The sequence below is a fragment of the Bos mutus genome, chromosome 25, assembly GCF_027580195.1.
Source record: "Bos mutus isolate GX-2022 chromosome 25, NWIPB_WYAK_1.1, whole genome shotgun sequence".
NCBI lineage: Eukaryota > Metazoa > Chordata > Mammalia > Artiodactyla > Bovidae > Bos > Bos mutus.
In genome coordinates this window covers 1,372,836-1,398,989 of record NC_091641.1, presented here as the reverse complement: position 1 = coordinate 1,398,989, position 26,154 = coordinate 1,372,836, and the positions used below count along the sequence as shown (strand labels likewise).

The window sequence follows — 26,154 nt, the reverse complement described above, 5'->3', positions numbered from 1 at the left end:
CTTTTAAAAGCGCCAAGTTAAAACCAAACCAAAAAAGCACTCTAAACAGAAAACGTGACTCAACTGCCGTGGTCAGGTTTGGTAAGCCCAGTATGCAGTCTTATACAAACACTTGCGTAACCTTGTCTTCTTTCTACTCAAAACTTGAAATGGACGAATCTTATTAAGTTCTAAAATTCTTACTCTTTGAAATAGAAAACATTGAATTGAGAAAATATGGAAGGATAAGCACAAATGCAGATAATCTGTCGGAGAAGCTTGTGAAAAGACCCGCAAAATGATCACACCGACAAAGTGACATATCAAACTCCAACAGGAAGGAACTGTCAGAGATAAGACGCCGGGTCTTAGGAAGCCTCTTTATTAGGAAGGCAGGATTTCCCAACTCTGGTGCTTTGTTCAGCCCCAAGTTTCAGAGTTTGGATTTACAAAGAATTATTTTCATAAACGCCAAGGACCTGCAACTGTCTAGACAGGAAGTGATTAAAATACAAGCAAACATTCCGACTGAGCTGTGGACAAGGTATAGAACATGAGAAAAGTTCTAGAAGTGGTCAAGGAAGAGCTATCCCCAGAGTCAGAAGAGAGAGAAAGGATAAAGGTTCAGAGCCGGAGGCAGGGGAGAGGAGCAGACATACACGCGTGTGTAACACACAGGTCACTGGCATCTTGGCCTTCCACAACAGGTATGGACCGTTCAGACATGGGGAAGACTCGAGAGCTGAAACAACGGGAAATGAGACTGGCAGCAGAAAAGCAGGGCTGCTCAGCTCTTTCCCCTGCAGCACCGTGTTCATCAAGGCAGCTACACGAGACTCACCTCCACCTGGAAGGTTTCACAACCATGGAAAACGGGAGAGGAAGCAAACTCCTTTCAAATCAAACTTCACCCAGCTGTTCACATGCTCGCCTAGGGACCAAAACCCCAGCTACGCACAGAACAATGTAAAGTGAAACCATTCAAAGATACTGACTCTTGAGACATCCTGAGACTAGAAAGAAAAAGGCAGAGGAGAGAGAATGGAAGTAGTTTGATATGAATTTCGGACAAACATGAATGAGGAAACAGAAGAGTCTCCCTGAAGAGAGGGACAGAAAGCCTAAAGCCCTTGTCTTATTGGGAATGGGATTTATGTTTTCAGAGCAAACGTAAGTTACATTTGCCAGAAGAAAGATGCTTTCTAGAATCAATATGGAGAAGATCGAAGAAGAAACCTGGGACAATCTGGAAAGAAAAAGCACTTCTCGGGGAGAGGCAGTTGCAGTGTGAGCACGTGGTCAGGAAGGCCTGGGCTCAACCTGTATCCCAGACGGAGGGGCAGGAGGGGAGAGAGGCGGACGCGATGGGAAGCGGCTGGAGGAACGATTCTGTTCCCGGCCCCATTTACTTACTTACTTTTGGCGGCTGGAAAAGATCCCAACTTCACCCAGAGACGTAGTGAGACCCCCATATCACTTCTCAGAACCTAATTTTGCTGGTGCTGACTGCTGCAGGGCTGCCAATCTGCTTGTGTATTCTAAACTGTGAGGGTGGGAGGCTCTCCTGTCCCGTGACCCCCAAGATGGGACCACTGTCACACACGACTGCACATTAACGAGGCCCCTTGCAGCACCTACCACAGCTGAGGTTTGCAGTCGCTGGTGATTCTCTGACTCGTAACCCTGTCAGAGAGGGGACTCCTTCACAGGGGATGGGATGCTTCAGAACTGGGGTTCTGCCAGTGAATGACAGCAAGCCGAAAGAGGAGCAAGGAAGTGAGGAGGGGGTGGGAGGAACGAGCAGGATGGTGGATACGGGCAAGGAGGCCTTGAAGACAGGAGTGGGGGAGAAAAACAGGAAAAAGTACAGCATCTGTGGATGGTGGATGTTCCTGGATGGGGACAAAGAGCACAAAAGGGACTAACACCAGACTGTCATCAGACAGTGACCCTGGGTGCATGGAGACAGTACAGCAAATTCAAAGTTCTGATTGAAAACGGTTTTCTTTCTAGAAGTCTATAAGAAGCCAAGCTATCAAAGTGAAGATTATAAGACATTTTCAGACCTAAGATCTTGGAAAATTAACCCCACACACGCCCTTTCTAAGAAGGCTACTTGAGGATATACTCCAGTAACACGAGGGAGTAAGCCAAGGAATAAGTAGCCATGGGACCCACACAACAATGGCTGCAACCCAAGAAAGCAGTGATGTCCCACGAAGACAGCGGTGCAGAAGGTCTACAGAAACCGCGTCAGGGGACAGGGCCTCCACAAGAGAGGATGGGAGGGGAAATTGGCCAAAGGTGATATTTAATGGAGCAACAAAGACAAGACCTGGTTTAAAAGAAGAAGAAGAAGAAATTCTTAGAAAAATTAAAATTTGTTCAAAAGGATAAAATAAATGATAGAATACCACTTAATCCCTCTGAATGGTACTTACACTGTCATAATAACATAAAACAGTGTGCTGACTTTCAACTCACAAATAATACATGAGCACAGGAGACTGGCTTAATTTTGGTTACAGAACAAAATGTAAATCTTTGGCCTTGACACTATTAAAGTTATACTACAGATAATGGAATGTAAGAGGTAAGAAGTGGAAGGAAGGGAAAGTCAGGAGCATTAATATCCTTCTCTTATGAAAAAGGCCAAGAGACAGTGTCTCTAGTGGACAACAAAAAAATAAAGGCGGAAACACATCACATACAGTTACAAAGAATGAGAGAAGAACTAGGAATACTGATATTATGGAACTGGGAGAATGACATTTCATCCTCACCACAACCATGACCTAGTCTGTGTGCCTACCAACGTACATCACAGGATCAGTAGCTGATAAACGAACTCGCTCAAGTTCATGGTCTAGGTGACTGGTTCTATTAAAAGAAACAGTTAAAAGAGCCAAAGAACTGTTGTCTCAAAGGTGAACAGAAGGAAGATAGGACACATAACGTAATCATGAAAAACTATTACCTTTAAAATCATCTGCATGAGTTATTTTGACCCAAACCTCGCTTTAACCCCTCGACACAAAGGCAATGCACATGCCTTCCTCCCAGCCCTGAAGGTCCTCTTAGGACAAAAGCCAGGCTGTCCCCACATTAACTTCCGGTTCAGAAGTTCCTGAACTGGAAGTTCAGGGAGTGTACTGTCTTCCCAGGCCAGATGGCGAAGGGAGTAAGGTTAAAAGTTTAATTCAAACTTTGTAAGAAGTGAAGCGATGTTTGGGTCAAGAGCTGGGTCTCGATGGGTCATGGCGAGATGCTAGCAAGCACATGCTTTTAGGAATTCTTTTCCTAAGAATGCTCTGATGGCAAGACCTGAGTTCTGACTGCCCCAAGATCAGCACCAGGAAGGGGCAGAGGGCCGCTCAGCAAACATATGCTCACAGGTGCGCCGACATCCATGCAGAAGCGGGGACACACGAGCCTCTCACCTCGCCACCCCTCCATAGTCCAAGCCTTCTTCTCCTCGGAATTTCACCATGAGTCGCTTTTTCAAGTCTTTCGGTCGCATCTTCATTATCTGGCGATAAGACTCCTGCACATCAAAATTACAGTTTCAGAGAGAAGAACTTGTCTTATTTTTAAAGTTATAACATGATGAAAGGTTATTTATAATGGAGCCTGACTATAAATAAGATCCGAGGTTATTTTTAAGAACTGCAATCTGAGTCCTGTCTGGTTCCTGTTCAGGATGGTACTTTGGGCTCTGGCTCACTGCTCCTCCTTCACCTTTCTCCCACCATCACTCCCTCAGAAACAACAAAGCTCACGGCAGCTGACACTGTACCCAAGGATACACACATGTACCCTCAGCACAATCACGACTTAAGGATTAAACGTCCTCTCTAGGGTTGATTTTCTCCACACAAATGAATTCCAGTGTGTCCTATAAGTTTATATGCTTTAGCCAAATGAAGACCTCATAAGAGAGTAAAATAATAAGAGCGAAATAGTAAAAGAATCCTGAGCCTGGTTTTACATCTGAAGTCAAAAATCACATTTTCCCACTGAATCAAAAAGCCAAGGAGGCTTTCAGTGGAACATAAAGCAGCTCATCAGACACAGGAAACATGTGGTCAGCCTAACAGGGCCTCAGAGTCAGCCTCTGGAGTGGAACCAGCTCAGTGTCTGTGGGTATTTTCAGTGAAAAGGCACTTAAGAACGTTTTCTTGCTTTAAATTTAACGGGATTCAAAAGCGACCATCCCCAAGAGGCGAGAGGATGTTGAAAAGATCTGGCAGCAGCATGTCCACAATTCAGCTTCCCCGTTCTGACAGCCGTTTAAGACGCTCAGTGGGCAAAACCGGGCATTTGAGCGGCTCCAGTTGTGCGGCCCCGGGCACTTTGGGGAAGGCGCTGAGCGGCCCCCCGGCTGCTGTGGGCTGGGAGAGCCTGCGCCTCAGCAAGGCTTCCACAGAGACCCATACATGGCTGAGACTCTACCAACGATGGTGGTCCCGAGAAAAGGGCCCTGCCTGCCAGAGGTCCCCTATTTGGGGAGCCCGATGCCGCAGGGCAGCTGGACAGAGGGCAGCACGCCACCCAGAGCCAGTAGGGAGAGGGAGGTCACTGGCTCCTCCAGGGAGACAGTGCCATACAGGGAAGTGGTGGGCCAGGCCCCGCACGGGGATGCTTGGTTCTGAGGATGCCATGCCAACGGCAGGAAATACCATCCGTACAACGCAGGTGCAGGATTTACAGTACCACTTTGTACTGGTTCTGTACAGATCGCTAGATCTTCACTCAGAAGTCATCGATTTTTAAACCTAGACCACAGGAGGAAATACTGATCCCTCTCTTGCCTGGGGCTTCAGCCCTGATAAACCCCTACATTTCACCCCCAACACACCAGAGAGAAAGCAGAACTCACTGTCCACTGAGGGGGGAAAGAGTCCACCAGACGGCCAGCTGCCCCGAACCCCATACCTCAAATATCTCCTCTCTGGACACCTCGATGCGGCAGTGGCCAGCCTGGGGCTGCTGCAAGGAGAGCTCGTGTCTGAGGACCTTCAGTTTCTGGACCAGATCTCTCTCGTACCTCTGGGCGGGCAGCTCCTCGTCCTCCACAGAGCCCTCGCTGGGTGGCGGTGGTGGCTGGCTGGGCTCCTTCAGTTGGCACTGGTGACTTGAGGAGAACAGAAGCGCTGAGGTCACCCCAAGGGCCAGCCAGCCAGTGTCCCCCCAACACATACCAAGGGACCAAGAAGAGAGGTCAGGACACCCACTTCCGGTCAAGAGTGCTTCCCCGGTGACACAACTCTGTACGCAGATTCGTGAAAACCAGGGTGGCCACCCTCAGAACAGCCTTTTCATCAGATGTTACCGGAAACCCCAAATGAACTTCCTGGCCAACCCAACAGGTGTCCAGGATATAACAGAGGAGACCCCCCATCTCCGCCTCTCATACATCATCACTGCCATGATAAACACAGAAACTTCTAGCACTCATCGGCAACTAGTGCCGACGCGTGCTCAGCGGGGCCTCGGGGCCGAGAATCACACGGAGGTGACCGGAACACTGAAAGCAGACGGCAGTGGAGGCGGTGACGCGCACAAGGCAAACAAGGGAATGTGGCAGGCGCCGCTCCTCCTCCTCTCACCCGGGGGCCTCCATCTCCTCACTGGAGGCGCAAGTCCAGGGACAGAGGAGGCCCAGGACCAGCTACCTGCTCTGCTCCAGTTTTGCTGACTTACGTCAGCTCTCAGTGACAAGCACCCCCGGGCTCTCATGTCTGAGGACACACGTCCCTTATCCTGGGACGTGGAGTGTGGGATCCAAGGTCATCCCCAGACCCAAGTCCCCCGGGAATGACGGTCTGGGAAGCCAAATGGCGCTCTGGACCAGCCCTTCCCTGCAGTGGTGAGCAGACCCCAAGGAAAACCTCACTCTGCTGCTTCCCACTCTGAGACCACCCGTCTTATCAGATATGCGTGTGGAAGCTCCGAGAATGAAGCTGCGCCAGTTCGGGGGTTTGATTTAGGCTGCAACTCAGTTACAGGCTGGCTGTGACACAGGCCTTCAGGACTGCACCCAGCTGGCTTGAGAGTTTAAAACACATGACTGTCCACTCAGTAATTATCATATTTTGCTCACACTTATTCTCTGCTAACCAACAATGCAGTCGACAGATGAAGGGAAATATCGGTAGAAAACATGGCACTGTAACGGTAAAGAGGCCAGCAAAGAGCTGGTAAGAGTCTTACGTCATGATGTGGTGTAACCGTGGGTCTGTAAACTGGGTTGTTCGGTTATTATGATCTACAAAATATATCCTCCCGGAAACCGTGCTGCGGACTTCCCAACCGGGCGGCAGTGGTCCAAGTTCATCGCAGTTCACGCTGTTAAGGTCTCTACCAGAAAGGAAGACACACAGTGGTTTGTCCATCTGAGCGTGGAGGCCTGAGACCAAAACTTCAGTGAGAAAAGCAGGGGCGCCCCCTTATCCAGGGCCTACGCAGGCCAACCAAGGTGCTGCTTACACCAAACACCCGCCGAGGCCCGGCCTCTGGTGCAGGTGGCAGCAAAACCCCAGGATAAAACGGCAACGCTCAGAGCCTGCGGTCGTGACAGGGCACGGTCTGCCTGGGAGACCATTCCTCCCACCAAAGAGGACCGAAACATTGCATCCAGGAGATGCAATGCAGAACCTCGATCGAGCTTTTGGCCAGCCCAATAGTGGGGGGGACCTGAATGCTGCCAGAAGGCCTCTCTGGGTTCACAAGTTAACGAGATGCTCAAGGTCAGAAGGGTCTCTCCGTGGGAAAGCTCCCAGAAAACACGTTTTCTCCAGCAGACGAGTATAGGAACATGCACTGGAAATCTTTCCATTCTAGAGAGCTGCGCCAGGATGAGGCCGTCTCAGTTTTGAGTCACTTTTGTTAATAAGCAAGTAGCTCTAAGTCTAACCTCGTGATTAATTATTTCAACCCAATCCACAGTCACCTGGGAGCAAGCATTACTGACCAAGATGTTTTTCTAATGAGCACAAAAGCCTGACCTTCCTTCCCGAGAGTACCAAGGAGATAGTTCATTCATTTGCAGGTAATACTTCCATTCTAATTATAGACACTGAATTGTAAGTTCAACATAGATTTGGAAAATCAAAGGCAAGAAGCTTGTTCTCAGATGAAACAAATTATGAATAAAAAGGAAATGAGCATTACTAAAATGTTATTAAGTAGTAATGCTATTCTGAAACCAAAAAAAATTTTCTAAGAAAAAAAAAAAAAAGCAGAACAAAGAGAAAAAAGAAACTTAACTCCATTACAGGTAGGGGAGGGGCAGGGATCTCTCTGACCTGGGCTCAGATGTATGGCCTTGTAGAAGGAATTCGTATAGAAAAGCTCCATCTCCCCCAGGAGTGGTCCCCCAGGGACTGAGGCAATAGGGATGGTAAAGTAGAAGAGAGAAAGGGTGACGGAGCCTTTGTGTTTCCTGTTTCACTTTTTATTACGGAGAATTTTAAGCATATAAAAAAAGAGAGACCATAGTGAATAACCAGCTTCAACCATTACCAGCCCATCACCAACCTGCTTCCAGGGCTCCCCATTCACTCCCCCACTCCAATTATTTAAAGCATCAGGTCAAATATCAGATCATTTTATTCAGCAATACTTTTAGTTTAAAATGAGAGCAACCACATCTTGAAGATTTTTCGAGGAAGTGCATTTGATTTCATCTAAGGGTGAGGGTCTTTTCCAGTTATGGAACCTGATTTCAAGACCCAGGATCGCTCTCTAAACTTTAGTCTAAAGGACCCAATTGTGCCACAGCAGCTGCTGACCAGCTGGGGGAGGGGGGAGCAGAACTGGGACTACAGCCCCCCCCCGCCCCCGTCCCGAGAGTCTGAGTCAGGACCTCAGACAGCCCACCCTCTAAGCCTACATCTCCATACCCTAAGGGCTGTATCACCCACAGCCAGGGGGTCCAGGCACTGCTGGAACGCAGCCTTGCCGGTGAGCCACTCAGGAAACCTACCTGGGTATCCTGGGGTCGTGCCACGTGCTGACTCCCGTCTGCGTGTGCAGGAAGTACACCTGGCCCTGTACCGTGGTTCTCTGCTCTGCACGACACAGTGGGGACATGGTCAGTGACACTCGGTCCAAGGGGTCAGGCCTGTGAGCTCGGAGGCCCCGCTTCCTTCCCACAGTCTCTCAAAGGACCGAGAGAGGGTGTGAAGGGCAGGAGTGAACTCGGGCCTGGCTTGCTGGGGTCAGCATGTGGACAGATCTTACTTCTCCTGTTCCCACCTGGAGAGGCGGCCACACCCCTCGACCTGCCACCTTGGGACTCATCCTGCCTCCACCCCTGTCCCCTGCAACAACTCATACTTCCGGTCTCATCTGCCCCATCTATGTGGATCCTCCAACATGGATCTACGTGAGTCCTCCTTCATTTAGGCGCTTCCTCTGTGGTTGTCAAAAGATTCTGTTTTACGTTTCCTGATAGTAGTACATCTTATCACTCCTACCCAAGGCCGTCCTTCCCACGTTCAAATCCCAGGGCGCTGCAAAGAGCCTCATCCAGACCCCCGCCCTGCTCCTCTTGGCTCTCTTTGACATTTGTTTGCCTACATTCTTCACACAATTGCTGTCCTAGAAGCTTGGAGCAAGGGCGGATACATTAAGGAGGAGCAGGATTTGTCAACCATCACACTGACACAACCGCCATGGGGCAGAGCTCTGCAAACATCAGCGGCTCTGGCAGGTACGTGTTACCAGAAAAGGTCTGAAACCGGAGAGGGACACGTGGCCAACCGCACTTGGAATGGCGGGTACGCGCCCTCACCGTAGCCTTCGGGCAGCTCCGGGGACTGGTGGCCGTGAGGTCGGTTCTGTGGCGTCTGGAGCGACCCTCGCACCTCAGGGTTTCGCAGTCGCTGGGCCTGAAGTCTTTGGTCTTGACTCGGGGATTCCACAAACCTGCAGTTGCCCCCGCCAGCAGCGGCCCCGGGGCCATCCGTGTACGGGGCTGGCTCCTCCATGAAGCAGCTGAGGGGCCTTCCAGGCCCGGAGTCTTCATACACGGTTCTGGAAAGGGGGAGGATACAGCTCACGTGACAACACCCGCCAAAGACAGGGACGCACCCCAGTTCACGCCACGCTCTCACACCCGTCTATTCTGCTTCTCTTAGACAATACAGAATGTCCCCCGGACTTAGTTTCATCAAATTCGTCCTGTCCTTTTTCACTGGGAAGCCAAACTTGTTCACAAGGAATCAATGGCCTAAGGAAGCCACATGTTAAGTGCCACTGAGGCCAAGGTAGGATTTCAAACTTGGGGATAGCTGAATGGTCGGAAAACACCAACCTTGAACTATAAGAAGTTCAGAAAAGGAGGTTTCAATTTTCTTGACTTGGAATCAAACATTCCATTTGCCTTGTCATTTTATAATAGAACTCCTGGTTACATCAAATATTGCAATGACTTTAAAAGTGACATTTAACATAAATCCTCATCCCCTAAACAACTGGGAAGACAATTTACCTTAAAGGCTATTTTCCCTTTTAAGCAAGTACTTTTGAAAAACGTTTTACGCTGGAAAATTCCTGAGAAACACAAAGGGAGGGACCAGCTCGGTGAACGCCCTGGACTCTTCACCCACCGCCGATACCATCCCGTGGCCACGTGGCCAGCTCTCCCCCCTCCACTGGATTATTCAGAAAACAATCCCCACATTTTACCATCTCATCCTTAGATATTTCGGCACATATCTCTGAAAGATGGGCCTTTTACCATTAGCATGATCCCCAAAATGGGTCATCATAATGCCAGTCAGTATTCAAATTTCGCCAGTCCACTATCGCATTAATCAGGATCCAAAAAGATCCACACACGGCATCTAGTAGGTGGGCCTCTTAAATCCTGTTGATTAAATTTATGGGTTCTCTTCCTTCCTTTTTATTCCCTTATTCTCCTTGCAGTGTATTTGCTGGACACTGGCTTAGGTCTGCTATACTCTACAGGGAGCCCCACTTCTGGATGGGATTTGTTATAGTCCCCTGGGGCTGGGCAGCCCATTCCCATCCCTGGAACCTCCAAGATCTATGTTCACGTCAGGTTCTCTTTCCTGATGGTGTCAACAACTATTAATGGCATTAAGAGTTAATTCATTGGGGATCGAAAAATCATGATAGTGACCAACGAGAGCTCTTGATGGTTTGGGGGGTTTGGTTTTTTATAACTTCTTTCTTTCTGTATCGTCATGAACTCCACGGACTGGTTTGATGTGTTGCAGTTATCATTCTTGACCAACGCTCTCAGGCCAGTGGGAACCTCTGTAAACTGGACCCTGAGTCTTTGGGGCATGACCCTACTAGTCTTGACAGCTTCCTTTACAGACAAGGAAACTGGATCGTAGTTGTATCCCCAAGTCCCTCCCTGCACCTCAGATATGCAACGCAGTGAAAAGGTGTGCGGGGTGCTCTCCCGCAGTGCGAGCGCCAGCAGCCTGGGGGTACGCACCCTTCGCTCTCCAGCAGGCCTCTGCAGTCCACCACAGAGCCGCCAGTGCCGATCCTGTCTCGTGTCTGTAAACTGACTGAAAAGAAAAGGACATCTTGCATTAAAATCCAGGGATATTTTATACAACTGCAATATAGTGAGCCACTACAAATGTATAATTTATATACGATATTATTTTTAAAGTGAGGTGTCTGTCTCTGCACTCACATGACACATGCCTGTGCTTTCAAGTATGAGACATTTCACACAGTGGCTCCACACCACTGCACACCACTCGGACCCCTCCTTGTGAACGTGGAACAGGAGGAGGTGCTGTGTGTGCCACGCTTTCCATAAAAATAACACAATGTTCACTTTTTCCAAGTTATCTTGTTTTTTAAAGATTCTGACTTATGCTGGATGAGGACACAGAGAGTACTGTCTATTTGCACAGTCTAGACGCATCTGTGTATCTACTCTCCATCCCCAATACAACCAACAAAGACACGGATGAAGTTGCTTCCAGGTACTGGTTTTGCCCCGCATGTCTCTCCACAAAGAAGAGAAGACATCACAAACAGGCAGTGAGTGAGAACTCTGTCATCAGGAGAGTTTGCAGGATGGATTCTCACTGTTCATTTATCCTGGGTCAGATCTACATAGCCGACTCACTGGAAAAGACTCTGATGCTGGGAAAGATTGAGGACAAGAGGAGAAGGGGGCAACAGAGGATGAGATGGTTGGATGGCATCACCGACCTAATGGACATGAGTTTGAGCAAACTCTGGAAGATAGTGAAGGACAAGGAAGCCTGGCGTGCTGTAGTCCTTGACATCGCAAAGAGTCAGACACAACTCAGCAACTGAACAACAAGTTCTACACAAGACAAGACCTAAAAGATTTGGGGTCATAAGTCATTCTGTGTGCTACTGAAATACTATGGGGTTTTTTTGGATTCCCTGCAATGCAGGGTCAATATCTGAGTTACTCTGAAATGCTAATAAGAATGGGGTGGGATAACAGGAGGAACTGCTTAACCGACAAATTAACTTCCAGCAGAATATGTCTAGTCAACACTTCGTAACATTAGCATGTTTCATTTCTTCATTTTAAGTCAATCTTCTGTAAAACCATAGGACACGGAAGTCTTCAGAAACCCCACTGCCATCTACATGCGTAATGGCCTTCCCGTGGAGCTGTCTCAGCTCATGCACGCGTGGCCACTGTGTTTACCATCTGCGCTTGGGTAACGGGACAAGTGTGAGGACTCAAATTACATCCAAAATTACAACCCTACATCTCTGTGTACCTCAGTCACTTTAACTCCACCTTGAACGACTAAATGAAGGGAACCGGATAAAGTAACAAAAACCACACAAGATGAAACTTCTTAGTACTGGAGAGATGGCCCCCAAATGTGGCTTGTCCTTCACGTACGTCACCATGGGTCAGTGGCTTTGTGTGTTTTCTCAGTGATGAAGAGCTGGATGTTAAGTTCTGTAAAAGTTATCTCTTTAGAGATGAGAAAGTTCTTACCCACTATTTGGCCACGAACTGCATCAGTATCTGAGGGGTTTAGTTTGCACAGATCCAAACGCTGGTCTGCAAACAAACAATTCAAAACTTAACCTGGGGAATGTTAACTAGGGAGGAGGGCAGGAATTCTGTATTCAAAAATGGTAATAAACAGAATGATGGCTCGTAAGCCTTCCTCGGTGCATTGAGAGGCAGAAAAGCGTCGGGTTCTTACAGCCAGTATCTTTTAATCTGCTGATGGCGTTGGACAGCAGCCGCACACACCCCAGGAAGCCGGCTCCCTGCTTCTTGTGAATCTTCTTGTGGTTCCACACGCTGATGGTTATAGAATCCGTTTTTCCAACATATCTGAAACCAAAGTGCAAATTCATCTTTAATTGCATTTCTATATTACAATGGCCCATCGAGATTCTATTTGACAGACTTGTTAGTCCAGAAGAATTCTCTGAAAATAATGTTGGCTCTAGATCCACAAGTACAGGCACTCGATGAATATGTCACTAACTTCAATGGGTGGCAAAAGGGCTACAGCTGATTATGTGAGAAGCACATGGAGATAACTACATGCTGATGATAATCTTATAACAGGGATTTACTAGATTTTAATAGTTTCAAAGATAATGGCAGGATTCATAAGCTCCCACCAATTAGGCTTTGTAGAGAATAACCAGTCTGCAACAAAGGACTCCTTACAAACCCTCCATCCACCCAAAGCACACGAAAGAGCAGAGCTCGGACAGGAGACCCCCTTCTTCTCAGGGCAGGTCAGCCATGACGGGGCTTCCAGGACTTGGACTGACAACCGCTTTCCAGACCACCTCCAGAGCCACAGTGTAATTGAAAATGGGCCTCAGGATCCAGCTACTAAAAACCCCCTCAAACCAGCACGATCTGTGGTGTGGTAGTAAAAGAAAGCAGTACTCACTCAGCGTTACCTGACAAAATTTCCTAGCAAGGACGTGAAAACAGAGGTGAATATGAAATAGTGGTTTTCAAAGGGCAATCCCCACATGGATATAAGAAGTTGTCGGATGGTGTGTGGGCTCATATACATTCACTCATACCAAACTTTATTTGCTCTTGCAAAAAATGTGTGTGTGTTAGTTGCTCAGTTGTGTCCGACTTTTTGTGACCCCATGGACTGTAGTCAGCCATACTCCTCTGCCCATGGAATTCTTCAGGCAAGAATACTGGAGTGGGTAGCCATTCCCTTCTCCAGAGAATGTTCCTGACCCAGGGATCAAACCTGGGTCTCCCGCATTGCAGGCAGTTCTTTACTATCTAAGCAAAATTTTTAAAATCAGCATATATATATGTGTGTGTATAAGATATTTGTATAATATGTGGAGAAGGAAACCCACTCCAGTATTGTTGCCTAGGAAATCCCATGGACAGAGGAGCCTGGCAGGCTACATCCATGGAGTCGCCAAAGAGTCAGACATGACTTGGCGACTGAACAACAAAAACAACATAATAAATATGTATAATAATACATTTCAAATAATGCGTTTTACAACTATGCTCATGGTTTTGCTCAAAAAACAGTAGCATATAGAGGACCTGAACCATAGCCCCTTTTTCCTGTTAGGGAGGGCCAGGAGACTCAATGTTTGAAGATCACAGTTACAGAAGCAAACCATAAAAAAAATGTATGAAAACGTCAAATGCAAGAACTTCCAAGTATATGAATTCTAAAAGTAGGCACTGTGTCTTTGGCCATCCATGTTTGTTACCAGAAAGAAGTTGGTAATCCCTTTTTTAAACAAATGCTTCTCTTACAAGCTAGACACCTACTCTCCCTCATTCCCGAGTGCCTTGTGGGGCATCCGACTCACAGATCGTAGTGCTGGTTCCACTTTGGGTCCAGTGTGTTCTTCACCGTGTCCGTTGAGTGGCACTGCCCAGATCCGTCCACAACAATCTTTGCAAAAGGGTCAGGGAGCCCTGGAGGAGAGGGGACAGCCACACTGGATGAGATGACAGATCTACCAGTGCGACACAGAACATGGTCCCGCAGGTAAAGGGCGCTTCAAGATCACCTAACTATCCTGGTATATTTCATTCTCAAATTTAAGGTTAGTTTCGATCAGCAAAGTAAGTTATTTCCATTAAGCTTTCTAAGAAAACCCACCCAGAATGACACCTCCTCAGTTTTTTAGACACTAGAAATGAAACTCTGAAAACAGGCTTAAATTCGGATTTCCATTTCTGGAGATCACTACCAGTTGAATGGAGGAAACAGTGTCTACAAATAAATGTATTTGTACTTCCTAAAAAATAACACCTAGACATTGTGTTTGCTGGTCTTTGTCTATTTTATCTCTGGATGCAGCATTCACCACATTTTCATTAGGTAGGTTCTTAAATGCTGGAGTGTGAATCAGACAGGTTTATAAGATCAAAGAGGTGGCCGGGTCTGAGAGACAGACCTGGATGGGATCCATCCCTCTGCACCTTCTTAGCTCCTTGAATAAAGCCCATGAACCTCTCAGTTTCTTCACCTGAGAGTGTGAATACTACCACTTAGGAACCAAGAAGCATTCTGGTGAGGATCAGAAAGAGTGTGAAAATTTTCCTGCTGCGGGCACCTACTTTATAGTAGGTGAGCTCCTTAAGCGATTCCTTTCATAAGAAAATGACTCTCCATTTATTATTTTTATTTTTACAATTCCTTTCATTACAAGACTTTTCAAGTGTGATTGAATTTATCAAATTTGACTATTAGTTTTACTGAAACTCAGACGCTTTATAGAAAAATGTCTCATCTGTATTTGAGAACACTTCAGCAGAAAGCGATACATTAATGGATGGAAAGGCAGAGAAAATGGGGTGTGGCCAGAATAGGGAACGAGAGAGAGCTTTTCCTGCTTGAGTTATAAATTTTGTGCCTGGGAGCTAAGCAGCCTCTGTGACGTAGTCAACTGGGAAATGAAGTTTGTCAAACCGTGGGTTTCTAGTCTTTTCTTTTAGGAGAATACACCCAGTGTTTTTTGAAAAAGTTTTAAATTTCAGAAATATGTGAAGAATATTAATAGTGTAAGAGAGCAAAAATGGGTGTTTACTTACTGAAGAAGTCTTTCTTTGCAAGGTTCTTGGCACATAATACTAAAAACAAACAAACAAAAAAGGCAAGGGTTAGCATTTATGGACAAGATTTTCACCATAGTTAGTCGCTATGGACAGAACTGTACCCCACCCAAAATCCATATGTTGAAGGTCCAGGCCCTGATGTGAAGGTATCTACAGGTGGTGCCCTTGGGAAGTGCTTGGGGTTAGCCGAGGTCACGGGGGTGGGGCTGGCATGATGGGGGTCCGTGCCTCTATAAAGAAGGGCCCACAGCACATGCCCTCACTCGGCTCTCCATGTGAAGATGCACGAGGTGGCCGTCTACAAGCCAGCAAGAGGGCCTTCGCCCAGAACCAAACCTCCCCCCTCCTCATCTTAGGCTTTTCCAGCCTCCTATGGGAGATAAATGTTTGCTGTGTAAGCCGCCAGCCGATGGGATTTTGCTACAGGCCCAAACTGGCTGAGGCGCTAGCCTATATTTGCAGTGGGGCGGGGGGAGGGAACCTCAAAATTATCTTTGCCATTGATTGTATTTCAAATTAAGTGTTACATTAAACAAAAAACTGACAGTAACTAGGAAGTGTTTTCTCCTTCAGTTAGAAATCAACTGTAACAAATGCAAAATGGTTTAAACTTAAAAATTTTTCTTAAACATACATGGGTGAATTTATCAATGTGTTCTTGAAACTGCCAGGATCACATTAACACCAGCTGAAATGAAGACCTACAGTCTGTCTCTTCAGAGCACCTGCTCCTAAGAGGAGCCATGCATCTTTGATATTTGACTAAATAACACAATTTTATGAACGTAAGCTCTGGTATGTTGGAGAACAGAACAGGAGAGTGACAGAAAATACGGGGCCATCATCAAATGTGAAAAACAAATGATAAAATGCATGCTAAGAATGTGGCACAATGTTGGTATATAGAAAGAACGCAATAAATGCCATTGTTACAATTTTATTAATGAGGTGGGTAAGAAATTTTGTCACTAGATCCATTCCATGATTAAAGCTATTATATGAAGGGAAAATACACAATATATTATACCACCTTACCTGCCTCCTGAGAAACCTGTATGCAGATCAAGAAGCAACAGTTAGAACCTGACAGGGAACAACAGACTAGTTCCAAATTGGGAAGGAGTACATCAAGGTACTCCTTGATATGTGATAGTACATACTGTCACCCTGCTTACTTAACTTATACGCAGAGTACATCATGCGAAATGCCGGGCTGGATGAAGCACAAGCCAGAATCAAGACTGCCAGGAGAAATCTCAATAATCTCAGATATGCAGATGACACCACACTTATGGCAGAAAGTGAAGAAGGACTAAAGAGCCTCTTGATGAAGGTCAAAGAGGAAAGTGAAAAAGTTGGCTTAAAACTCAACATTCAAAAAACAAAGATCATGGCATCCGGTCCCATCACTTCATAGGAAATAGATGGGGAAACAGTGGAAACAGTGTCAGACTTTATTTTCTAGGCTCCAAAATCACTGCAGACGGTGACTGCAGCCACGAAATTAAAAGACACTTGCTCCTTGGAGGAAAAGCTATGACTAACCCAGACAGCATATTAAAAAGCAGAGACATTACTTTGCCGACAAAGTAGCTTTGTCTAGTCAAAGCTGTGGTTTTTCCAGTAGTCATGTATGGATGTGAGAGCTGGACTATAAAGAAGGCAGAGAGCCAAAGAATTGATGCTTTTGAGCTGTGGTGCTGGAAAAGACTCCTGAGAGTCCCTTGGGCAGCAAGGAGATCAAACCAGTCAATCCTAAAGGAAATCAGTCCTGAATATTCATTGGAGGGACTGATGCTGAAGTTGAAACTCCAATACTTTGGCCACCTGATGCGTAGAGCCAACTCATTAGAAAAGACCCTGATGCTGGGAAAGATTGAGGGCAAGAGAAGAAGGGGACGACAGAGGATGAGATGGTTGGATGGCATCACTGCCTCAATGCACATGAGTTTGAGCAAGCTCCGGGAGTTGGTGATGGACAGGGAGGCCTGGTGTGCTGCAGTCCTCGGGGTCACAAAGAGTCGACACGACTGAGCAAAGGAACAACAACAACAGTTACGTGTACAGCTGGTAAGACATTTTGCCACCAGATCCATTACGTGATTAAACTATGACATGAAGGGAAAATACACCAATGTGTTATGCATACATAGCATCCCAATTTTTAAGAATACAGTGTATCACTGTGACCTTATTTGACAAAAACATACAGAGGAACCTGTCAGGCTACAGTCCACAGGGTCGCAAAGAGTCGGACGCAACTGGAGTGACTGAGCACACAAGATCACTGCTAAGGCAATGTACAGGTCGTAGGTTTAGCAACTGTTTCAACTCCAGGAAATCCATAATATACTGTTCTGCAAACTTTTAGTATATTTTATATAACAACTTTATCAAGATAAAATTCCTATACAGTTCATCCAAGCGAAGTGTATAATTTATTGGTTTTTAATATACTCACTGAGCTGTATAACCATCAGCACATCAATTTAGAACATTTTCATCATCGCATAAAAGAAATCCTGCACCTATTAGCAGTCACTCATTATTAACCGCAAACCCCACCAGTCACGGCCACCACTAATCTACTTTACGTCTCTGGATGTGCCTAGAATGGACAGTTCACATAAATGGAATCATAGAATATGTGGTATTTCATGACTGGCTTCTTAACTTTTTTTTTTTTACTTTTTTAATTGAAGGATAATTGCTTTACAGTATTGTATTAGTTTCTGCCATACATCAACATGATTCAGCCACAGGTACACATATGTCCCCTCCCTGGTGAACCTCCCTCCCACCCCTCTAGGCTGAGCTCCCTGAGTCACACATCAAATCCCCACTGGCCATCTGTTTTACACACGGTAACGTGTATGTCTCCATGCTACTCTCTCCAGGCGGCCCACCCTCTCCTTCCCACTGTGCCCACAGGTCTGTTCTCTCGGTCTGCGTCTTTTCCTGTGCCTACTGGGATGGCCGATTGCTATCTGTCCTGCACCTATTGATAATGCTGCTTTACATGAATTGACTTCCAGTGTGAAACCAACCCTGCATTCTGAGCTGAAGGCCACCTGGTCATGGCGCCTAACGGAACCTTTTCATGTGTGCTGTGAGCCAGCCAGGCCAGGGCTTTTCTTTGTAGAAAGTGTTTCCAGTCCCTAATCCATAATCTCTTCACAAGTCTAGTCACATTTTTCACTTCTCAAATCGGCCTTGGTAGTTGGTGTCTTTCTAGAAATTTGTCTATTTCACTTAAGTTACCGATTTATTGGCATACAGTTACATTTCCTCTTCAGTATAATCTTTACACCCTTCCTTTCAACGGAGATACATACACACACAGACACACACACACACACACACAAACTCTTCAGTCTTTTTTGTGGCTGGACCATAATTTATTACAGCTCTGGTTAGTGCTTCATTTCTTGTTTCTCTACTTTAAAAGTAAGGACTAAGTACTTACAAAAAATGAAAACTTGCAAATGTGTAAATAGGAAATGCATGCCTCCAAAATCTCATTGTTATCCTTTGTTTTTTAATAGCATTTTCCTGGCTGGTCTCACATACTTCCTTTTTTCCCATTTAACTTCAGAATTTCTTTGAGCAAGTTTTCAACAAATTCATAAATAAATTTGAGGGGAATTTACTGCTTTACAATATTAAGTATTCCCATTCTTGAGAGCAGCATATATATCCAGTTATTAAATTCTTCTTTAAATGCCTTTAAGTAACATTTTCATCTACTCACAAAAGTTTTCCACATTTCTAATAGGGGTTACTCTTATGTGTCTTGGGTTTTGTTATCATGATGAATGGGAGAGTGCCTTTCATTGTACTTTTAAAAAAAATCATCAAGATATCTGTTCTTTTATGGGTTTTCGGTGCACTTTCTAATAGTGATTTGGGTATAGGTAAGTGATAACTTGTCTTATAATAATTCTCAACCTACCATCTTCTTCACTGCTCTTCCCATGAGCCTGTGATGTACTGTTTCTTTCCACTTCCTTGTTTTTCCAAGGTGCTGATGCTGGATTGCTTCTGACTAGAAGAATTCTGGTAACAAAAAGATTAATCCTTGTTCTTCTGCACAAGACAAGTAATTTAAAAAAAATTATGTATGTATTTCCTTGGCTGTGCCAGTCCTTAGCTGTGGCATGCAGGGTCTTGTTCGCTGACCAGGGATTGAACCCAGGCCCCAGCATTGCGAGCATGGAAGACCAGCAATGTTTTCATTTAAGGCTCATTCCAGTGGAATTCGGTTACCTCAAAAAGTAGCGAGGGTTTCAATATCGTTAGCACAAAGAGAATTTTGCCTCGATTTTGTGCAAAGATCATTTACGGTCACTATTAATCTAGTTTAGTTAATGGCATTTGATCTCTCCTAGTAGAAAAATTTTGTGATCCTGTGGTAGAATTCTGTTTGTCCACTCTATGAGATAAGAGATAACTTATTGCACTTAAAATCCCACTCTGTCTGGATCTACCACTCATTGTAAAGATATGTACCAATTTTAAGTAAGATTCTGGAACTACAACAATGAACAAAAGATACAATTACTCTTTGAAGAAAAAGCAGCTGATTTTTTTCAGAGTATATTACCACATGTTCTCTTCAACTCTGAGGTGCCCTCTACTGAGGACAAATCAGGTCTAAATCCAGTAATTTCCTAATCATATGCCACGGTTTCCTAATTTGGGGGGTAAAGAAAGAACAAACTACATAATGTTCACTTAGCTTCTGAAACTACACGGGAAAGACGTGTTTTGCTAACATTCAATTAGTAAGTCAAGCTTCTCTACCAGCTCCCTGACGGACGCGTAGGGTCCCCAAAATACTATTTGTGATTCACCCACTCTCTGAAAGATCATGTTCTTCAGAAGGAGTTGATGCTCTTTCTTAAGGTTTCATTAGTCTCGTCTGGTTGGCACTATGGATAAAAGTGTTTGCCTGCAGTTCCAAGCCAGAGGTTGGATGACAGTGAGGGAGAAACATAGTTCGTGTTAAAAAAACAAGTAACAAAGTCCAGGGGTCACACAAGAGTCAGACATGATTTAGCAACTAAACAACAACAAAAAGTCCAGAGGGCATTTGGGACTTTTTTTTATGTTTGGGCTTCTCTGGGGGCTCAGGCTGTAAAGAATCCACCTGCAACGCAGGAGACCCCAGTTCAATTCCTGGGTTGGGAAGCTCCCCTGGAGAAAGGACAGGCTACGACTCCAGTATTCTGGCCCAGAGAATCCCCATGGGCAGAGGAGCACGGCAGGCTACAGCCCACGGGGTCCCACAGAGTCGGACACGACTAAGTACCTAAGCACAACACGGAACACTGCAAGAGTAACCCCGATTGTCTCCGGGCTTCCCTGGTGGCTCAGCTGGTAAAGAATCCGCCTGCAATGCGGGAGACCCTGGGAGACCTGGGTTCAATCCCTGGAGAAGGGGATGATTCTTGGGCTTCCCTGGTGGCTCCTGGAGAAGGGATGCGGGAGCAACCTGGGTTGGGATGATCCCCTGGGGAAGGGAATGGCAACCCACTCCGGTATTCTGGCCTGGAAAATTCCATGGACTGTATAGTCCATAGGGTCACAAAGAGTCGGACACATCTAAGTGACTTTCACTATATTTGCACAAAGCCCTCCTTCATGAACAGTTATTTTTTTTACATCTTAAGGGATGATTTCCATAGACCAATGAAGCCATTACATTCAAAGAAAATCTATAACTGAGGAGCATTTTTCAATTTTTTAAAATTTAAATTTTTAAGACATTTTTACATTTTAATCTTAAAACGTTGCTTTCTTTGACACCTGGATTTCCCACAGAACCTACAGGAGGATGACTTCCTGGGTGGAGGAGAGAGACAGGCTTCACAGGAAGCAATTTCCAAAGCTATGGTTGGTTTGACTTTTCTTCTCCCTCAAGTATTACAGGCCTATGCACCTTTGCCTTGGAAGATAAGAAAATTAGTTCATTAAAGGTCTCTGTCACTTAGAATAATTTCTATCTCCAGATCATATTTCTGTCTTAAATAAAGTAAATGAGATGTTTTTCAACCTTGTTCGACTGGGACTAAGACAGCAAGAAGAATCAGGGGAATTTTCTAGGTAGAAGCATTTTCCCTTGCGAAGAGCTGAGGAAAATTTACGTTTTCATTAGAGAATGTTTTATCTAAATAATTAAAGTTATACTCCAAAATTAATCACCTCATCGATCAATTAATTATTAGGATCAATGTTGTCTCCCTACATGTTTCTTTCTGTTTTCAAGCGGCCTTAGTCAAGAGCCATAACATGGTGACATTTACTGAACTCCAAAACTTAAAAAAATAAAACTCCAAAACTTCAGCCCCAATGTCTAGAATCTCATCTCCTAAAAAGCTCCTAGTGATTTTATAACCAGGAACTAAGGAGCAGTTTGCTACTGATGCTTCCAAAAACCACCCTGGAAAGCAGACTGTCTCCTCGGCAACCATCTGACCAGTGCCTCTGCCAAAAACACTCGATGAAATCTATCAATGGAATCACAGTGGGAGGTTTGGAAACTTTGTCATTGTTTTGTGAAAAGTTCCAAATACTATCTAATTCCCTTTCACAGACCTAATAACAGCAGCTAAAATGTATCGGATGCTTACCAGGTGTAAGGCACTACCCTAAGTGTCTGACAAGCCTGGCCAGGTTTATCCAACACCACAATCCCATGAAACAGTTACTCTCATGTTTTGACCAACAAAAGCCAGGTAAAGGCTGCTGCTCTGAGCAGTGCATCCGTTTATCCATTTAACAAGCACCCACTGATGACCCGCCCGAGGCCAAGTCCTGTTCCAAGCGCAGAATGCCATGAAGAACTGAACAAAACCAACCCAGAAAGGTGCCTGTCCTGGGGTGCTTCTCAGGCCTGAGGGTTTGACTTTTAAGGCAAGTCAGGTAGTTTTTTTTTTTTCCTTTTAAACGGTTGCTTAAAATTGACTTCCTAAGTTTAGACTATTTTCCTAAGGTTATATGATGTAAAATAAAACTCAACTTTGTCAGGAAGGAAATGAATTTTAACCCCCAAAAGCTTGTCATTAAGTAAATTATATTTGATTGTCACCTTAGAAGGAAAGTGAATGAACTCCATTGACAGGAGATAATCCAGAGTTAACAAGGAGGAGAACCTCCCGTGAGACCAAACATCCCCACCCAGTTGACTCCTGAAGAACTATGAAGATAAAAGCAAACTGCTCTGCGGGCCAAGTCATTTTAAACAAGGCCATAACTGCTGAGGGTAAAAGGGAAATGAAGGAATGTTGTGGGAAGAAAGCTAGAATTAAGCAAGCTCTCCTACAACCTCATAATCAGTCCAGACCTAAAACAAATAGACAAGGAAAAAGTAATAATAGCCAGAGAAAGTTCTGTCTGTGTTTTCTTTCAGTTACTAAGTTGACATATGAGGCTTTATTAATTTGATGCATAGAAAAGTCAATAGAAAACTGCAAGGGAAGAGCAAAGTTTTAGCAAATATCCCCACAAACGGCTAAAGCCACAGTGCACAATCTTTTCAAATAAAGTCCCGTAACGTTTCTTTCCTATATATCATTTTATACTTTCTATAGCACTGAAGTGAAGGTATTATTTGGCATAGTTTTATCATAAAATCGTCTATAATTGTGGAGCTAATCACTATTCACATCACAGCATTAGTTGGAATGAAATTATTATGCTCAATTTAGTCAAGAAAAATAGAAGAAAAGGATATTGAACAACTTGCTCAAGATGACCTTGGCAAGTCAGTGATGGAGATAAGAACTTGATTTATCTGTGAATGAAATGCACAGAGCTCACTGGATTATGCTCCTTCATTAAGACAACTGAGTGTTAGGAATGAAACTATTTGTCACCATATTAAAATTTTTCAGTCTGTGTGGCCAATATGGAATTCACAAGATCATTTTAAATTAAAAAAAAAATCGTGGCCCAGCCATTCCACCCTTAGGCATGTAATTAACAAAAATACTCACATACATAAGTTCGTGTGAGTAAGAGCAGATACATTGAGAGGGAGATCGAATAATGATTAACTGTAAACTAACAGTAACAATCGCTAATATTTATTGAGCTTACTCTGTGCCAAACACTATCAATAGCACTTTACAGATTATATCTTATTTAACACAACAAATAAGGAGGCCAAGATGAGGTGAGATTCAATCCCTTGCCCAAGCCCATGGAACCTGTAGATTTCTTTCTCCCTTGCGTCTGACCGACTCCAGAGCCCAAGCTCTCTACTGCACGCATCCTGATACTGTTTCCAAAAGGTATAATTACAGTGACAAGTTGACATAAACATAAGGAAGCCAGAATACTCTAGAGAAACACATATTTTTGTAAAAGCAAACAAATATGACTTAAAAAAAAAAGGGAACTCTGCTAGATCCTACTTCTAACTAGAAAATGAAAAAAAAAAAATTGTAAAGCAGTGGTATCTCATTAAGCATACATTTTAAAATATAACAACTTGCTGAGATATAATTGACAAACCATAAAACTCATGCTTTTAAAGTATGAATACATTTCAGTGGTTTTTAATATATTCAGAGTTGTACAACCATCACCACCATTTAATTTCACAACATTTTCGTAATCTCCCAAAGAAGCCTTGAACCATTAGTGGTTACACACCCCTTCGCCCCTGTCCTAGCCTCTGGCAACCACTAATCTACTTTCTGTCTCTGTATTTGTATTGATGCTCGCCTACAGTGGACACTTCATGTACAGGTCATGCAGTATGCGGCCTTTTATGACTGCTTTCTTTCATTTAGCATAATGATTTCAAGGTTTGTTCACTCTGTAGCAAGTGTCAATACTTTATTCCTTTTTGTTGCCAAATAATACTCAGTTATATGAATATATCATACTTCATTTAATCCACTCACCAGAAAATAGACATTTCAGTTGTTCCCACATCTGGGCTACTGTGCATGATGCATGAATATTCATGTAACAAGGTTTTACGTAGAAACATGTTTTCAGTTCTCTTAGGTACCCACCTAGGAGTGGAATTACTGGATCATATGGTAAGTCTATGTTTAACATTTTGAGGAACTGCCAAATTGTCTTCCAAACTGGCTGCCCAGTTTTACATTTCCACAGCAATGTGTAAAAGTTCCAATTTCTCTGCATCCTCGCCTCCGAGTATTTTTATCTGTACCAGCACCATGAGACAGAAAGACCTCTCTTTCCCCCTTCTAGTTGTCTCGACATCACTGCTGAAAACCAACTGAATGAAGACATGAGGATTTATTCTTGACTCTCAGTTCTGTTCCATTGATCTATATACTTCTATCCTTATACACTTCTATCCTTGACAGTCTGTAATAACTACCATGGCTTGGTATTAATAGTAAGTTTTGAAATTGCGAAGTGTGAATCTCCAATTTTGTTCTTGTTTTTTTAAGATTGTTTTGGTTATTCTAGATCTCTTGCATTTCCATATGAATCTGAAGATCAAACTCTGTAAATTCCCCAAATAAAGCCTCCTGAGACGTTGATTGGCTCTTTGCTACAGGGAAGCCTGGCGTGCTGCAGTCCATGGGGTCGCAGAGCCGGACACGACTGAGCGACTGAACTGAACTGCTACACATGCAGATGCCTCCAGTTCGTAAGCATAGATGTCTTTCCATTTACTCAGGCCTTCAGTTTCTTTCAATGTTTTATGGTTTTCAAATATTCATTTTTCTGTTTTTGATGCTATTTTAAAAGGAATTGTTTTCAACTCTCTTTTTCAGTAGATTAATGGTTACAAAGGAGGTTGAAATGAGGGGACGCAGGGATGACAGCTAAGGGGTACAGGGTTTATTTTGGAGGTGATACTGCAATTGTGGTGGTGGTTATATAGCTCTGTGAACATACTAAAAACCACTGAATGGTACACTAAAAATGAGTGGATTTTATGATATGTGAATTCTACCTCAATAAAGGTGTTACTGAACAGAAAGAAAGAGAGAACCCCATTGAGTAGATAAATGAAAAAGTACAAGATGAAAGGAGTTTATCTCTATAGGAAAGACTATAGGGTTCATTTCCCCAGACCAGTGTCAAAAAGACTGTTTAAGACTGATGATTTATTTACAAATTAGTTAAATCATCTGAAGCAAAGTTGGAATGTCATGATATTAAACTAAGGAAAGAAAAAAACTTGTTTACTTTTATAATGTTGATCAAGTCCATTTTAGATGGACAAATGACCTGCCCATTAAACAAACCAGCTAAAGACTGCTACAATGATTTCAAAATTATTGGAAGAGTCACAACTGAAATCCCTGCTTCCTATGTTGATTTAAACTCAAATTATTCTTAAAACATTATCAAAATCCTTTTTGATAATACCTTAAGGATCTCCACTGCCTACAGACTGCTCCCTTTGGAGTTCAAAACACAAAATAAAATTTCTCTTGATCTACTTAACCAGCTTTATCACCCAAGTGTGGTTTACTTAACCGTTCCCAGACCACAACATAGCAATTTTTACCACTGGGCCTTTCTTCCTGTTGCATGCTGACCTCTTTCTGTGATAGTTAAGCAGGTGGTTTCTTTTTTTTTTTTTTGAGCTAGAGTGCGAGTCCAACAATTGTGCATGATTTACAATAGCCAAGACATGGAAGCAACCTAAATGTCCACAACAGATCAATGGATAAAGATGTGGTGTGTGTGTGTGTGTGTGTATTATATATACATATGTATATTGCATGTGTATGTGTTAGTCACTCAGTCGTGTCCGACTCTGCTACCCATGGACTGGAGCCCACCAGACTCCTCTGTGCATAGGATTCTCCGGGTAAGATTACTGGAGTGGGCTGCCATGCCCTTCCCCAGGGGATCTTCCCAACCCAGGGATCAAACCCAGGTCTCCCGCATTGCGGACAGATTCTTTACTGTCTGAGCCACCAGAGAAGCCCTTTGTATATTATATATACTTATATAATGTACCTATATATACCTATATACACACACACACACACACATATAGGCACAATGAAATAGTACTCAGCCATAAAAAATAAGGCCATCTGCAGCAACAGGGATGATGGATCTAGAGATTAACGTACTAAATGAAGTCA

At 44.2% G+C, this 26,154-nt stretch overlaps 1 protein-coding gene across 2 annotated transcripts in view; it reads right to left on the bottom strand.

Moving 5' to 3' along the window:
• SMURF1 (SMAD specific E3 ubiquitin protein ligase 1) overlaps positions 1-26,154 on the bottom strand; it is a 91,723-nt gene that overhangs the window by 10,475 nt on the left and 55,094 nt on the right. For both annotated transcript variants that reach the window (XM_070362107.1, XM_070362108.1), the window contains exons 2-11: positions 15,035-15,073; positions 13,804-13,912; positions 12,183-12,316; positions 11,969-12,034; positions 10,454-10,529; positions 8,777-9,018; positions 7,967-8,051; positions 6,193-6,339; positions 4,915-5,113; positions 3,420-3,523 (exon numbers count right to left, since the gene is read on the bottom strand). In XM_070362107.1, coding sequence (XP_070218208.1) covers positions 3,420-3,523; positions 4,915-5,113; positions 6,193-6,339; positions 7,967-8,051; positions 8,777-9,018; positions 10,454-10,529; positions 11,969-12,034; positions 12,183-12,316; positions 13,804-13,912; positions 15,035-15,073 — 1,201 coding nt within the window. The remainder of the gene's footprint in view (positions 1-3,419; positions 3,524-4,914; positions 5,114-6,192; positions 6,340-7,966; positions 8,052-8,776; positions 9,019-10,453; positions 10,530-11,968; positions 12,035-12,182; positions 12,317-13,803; positions 13,913-15,034; positions 15,074-26,154) is intronic.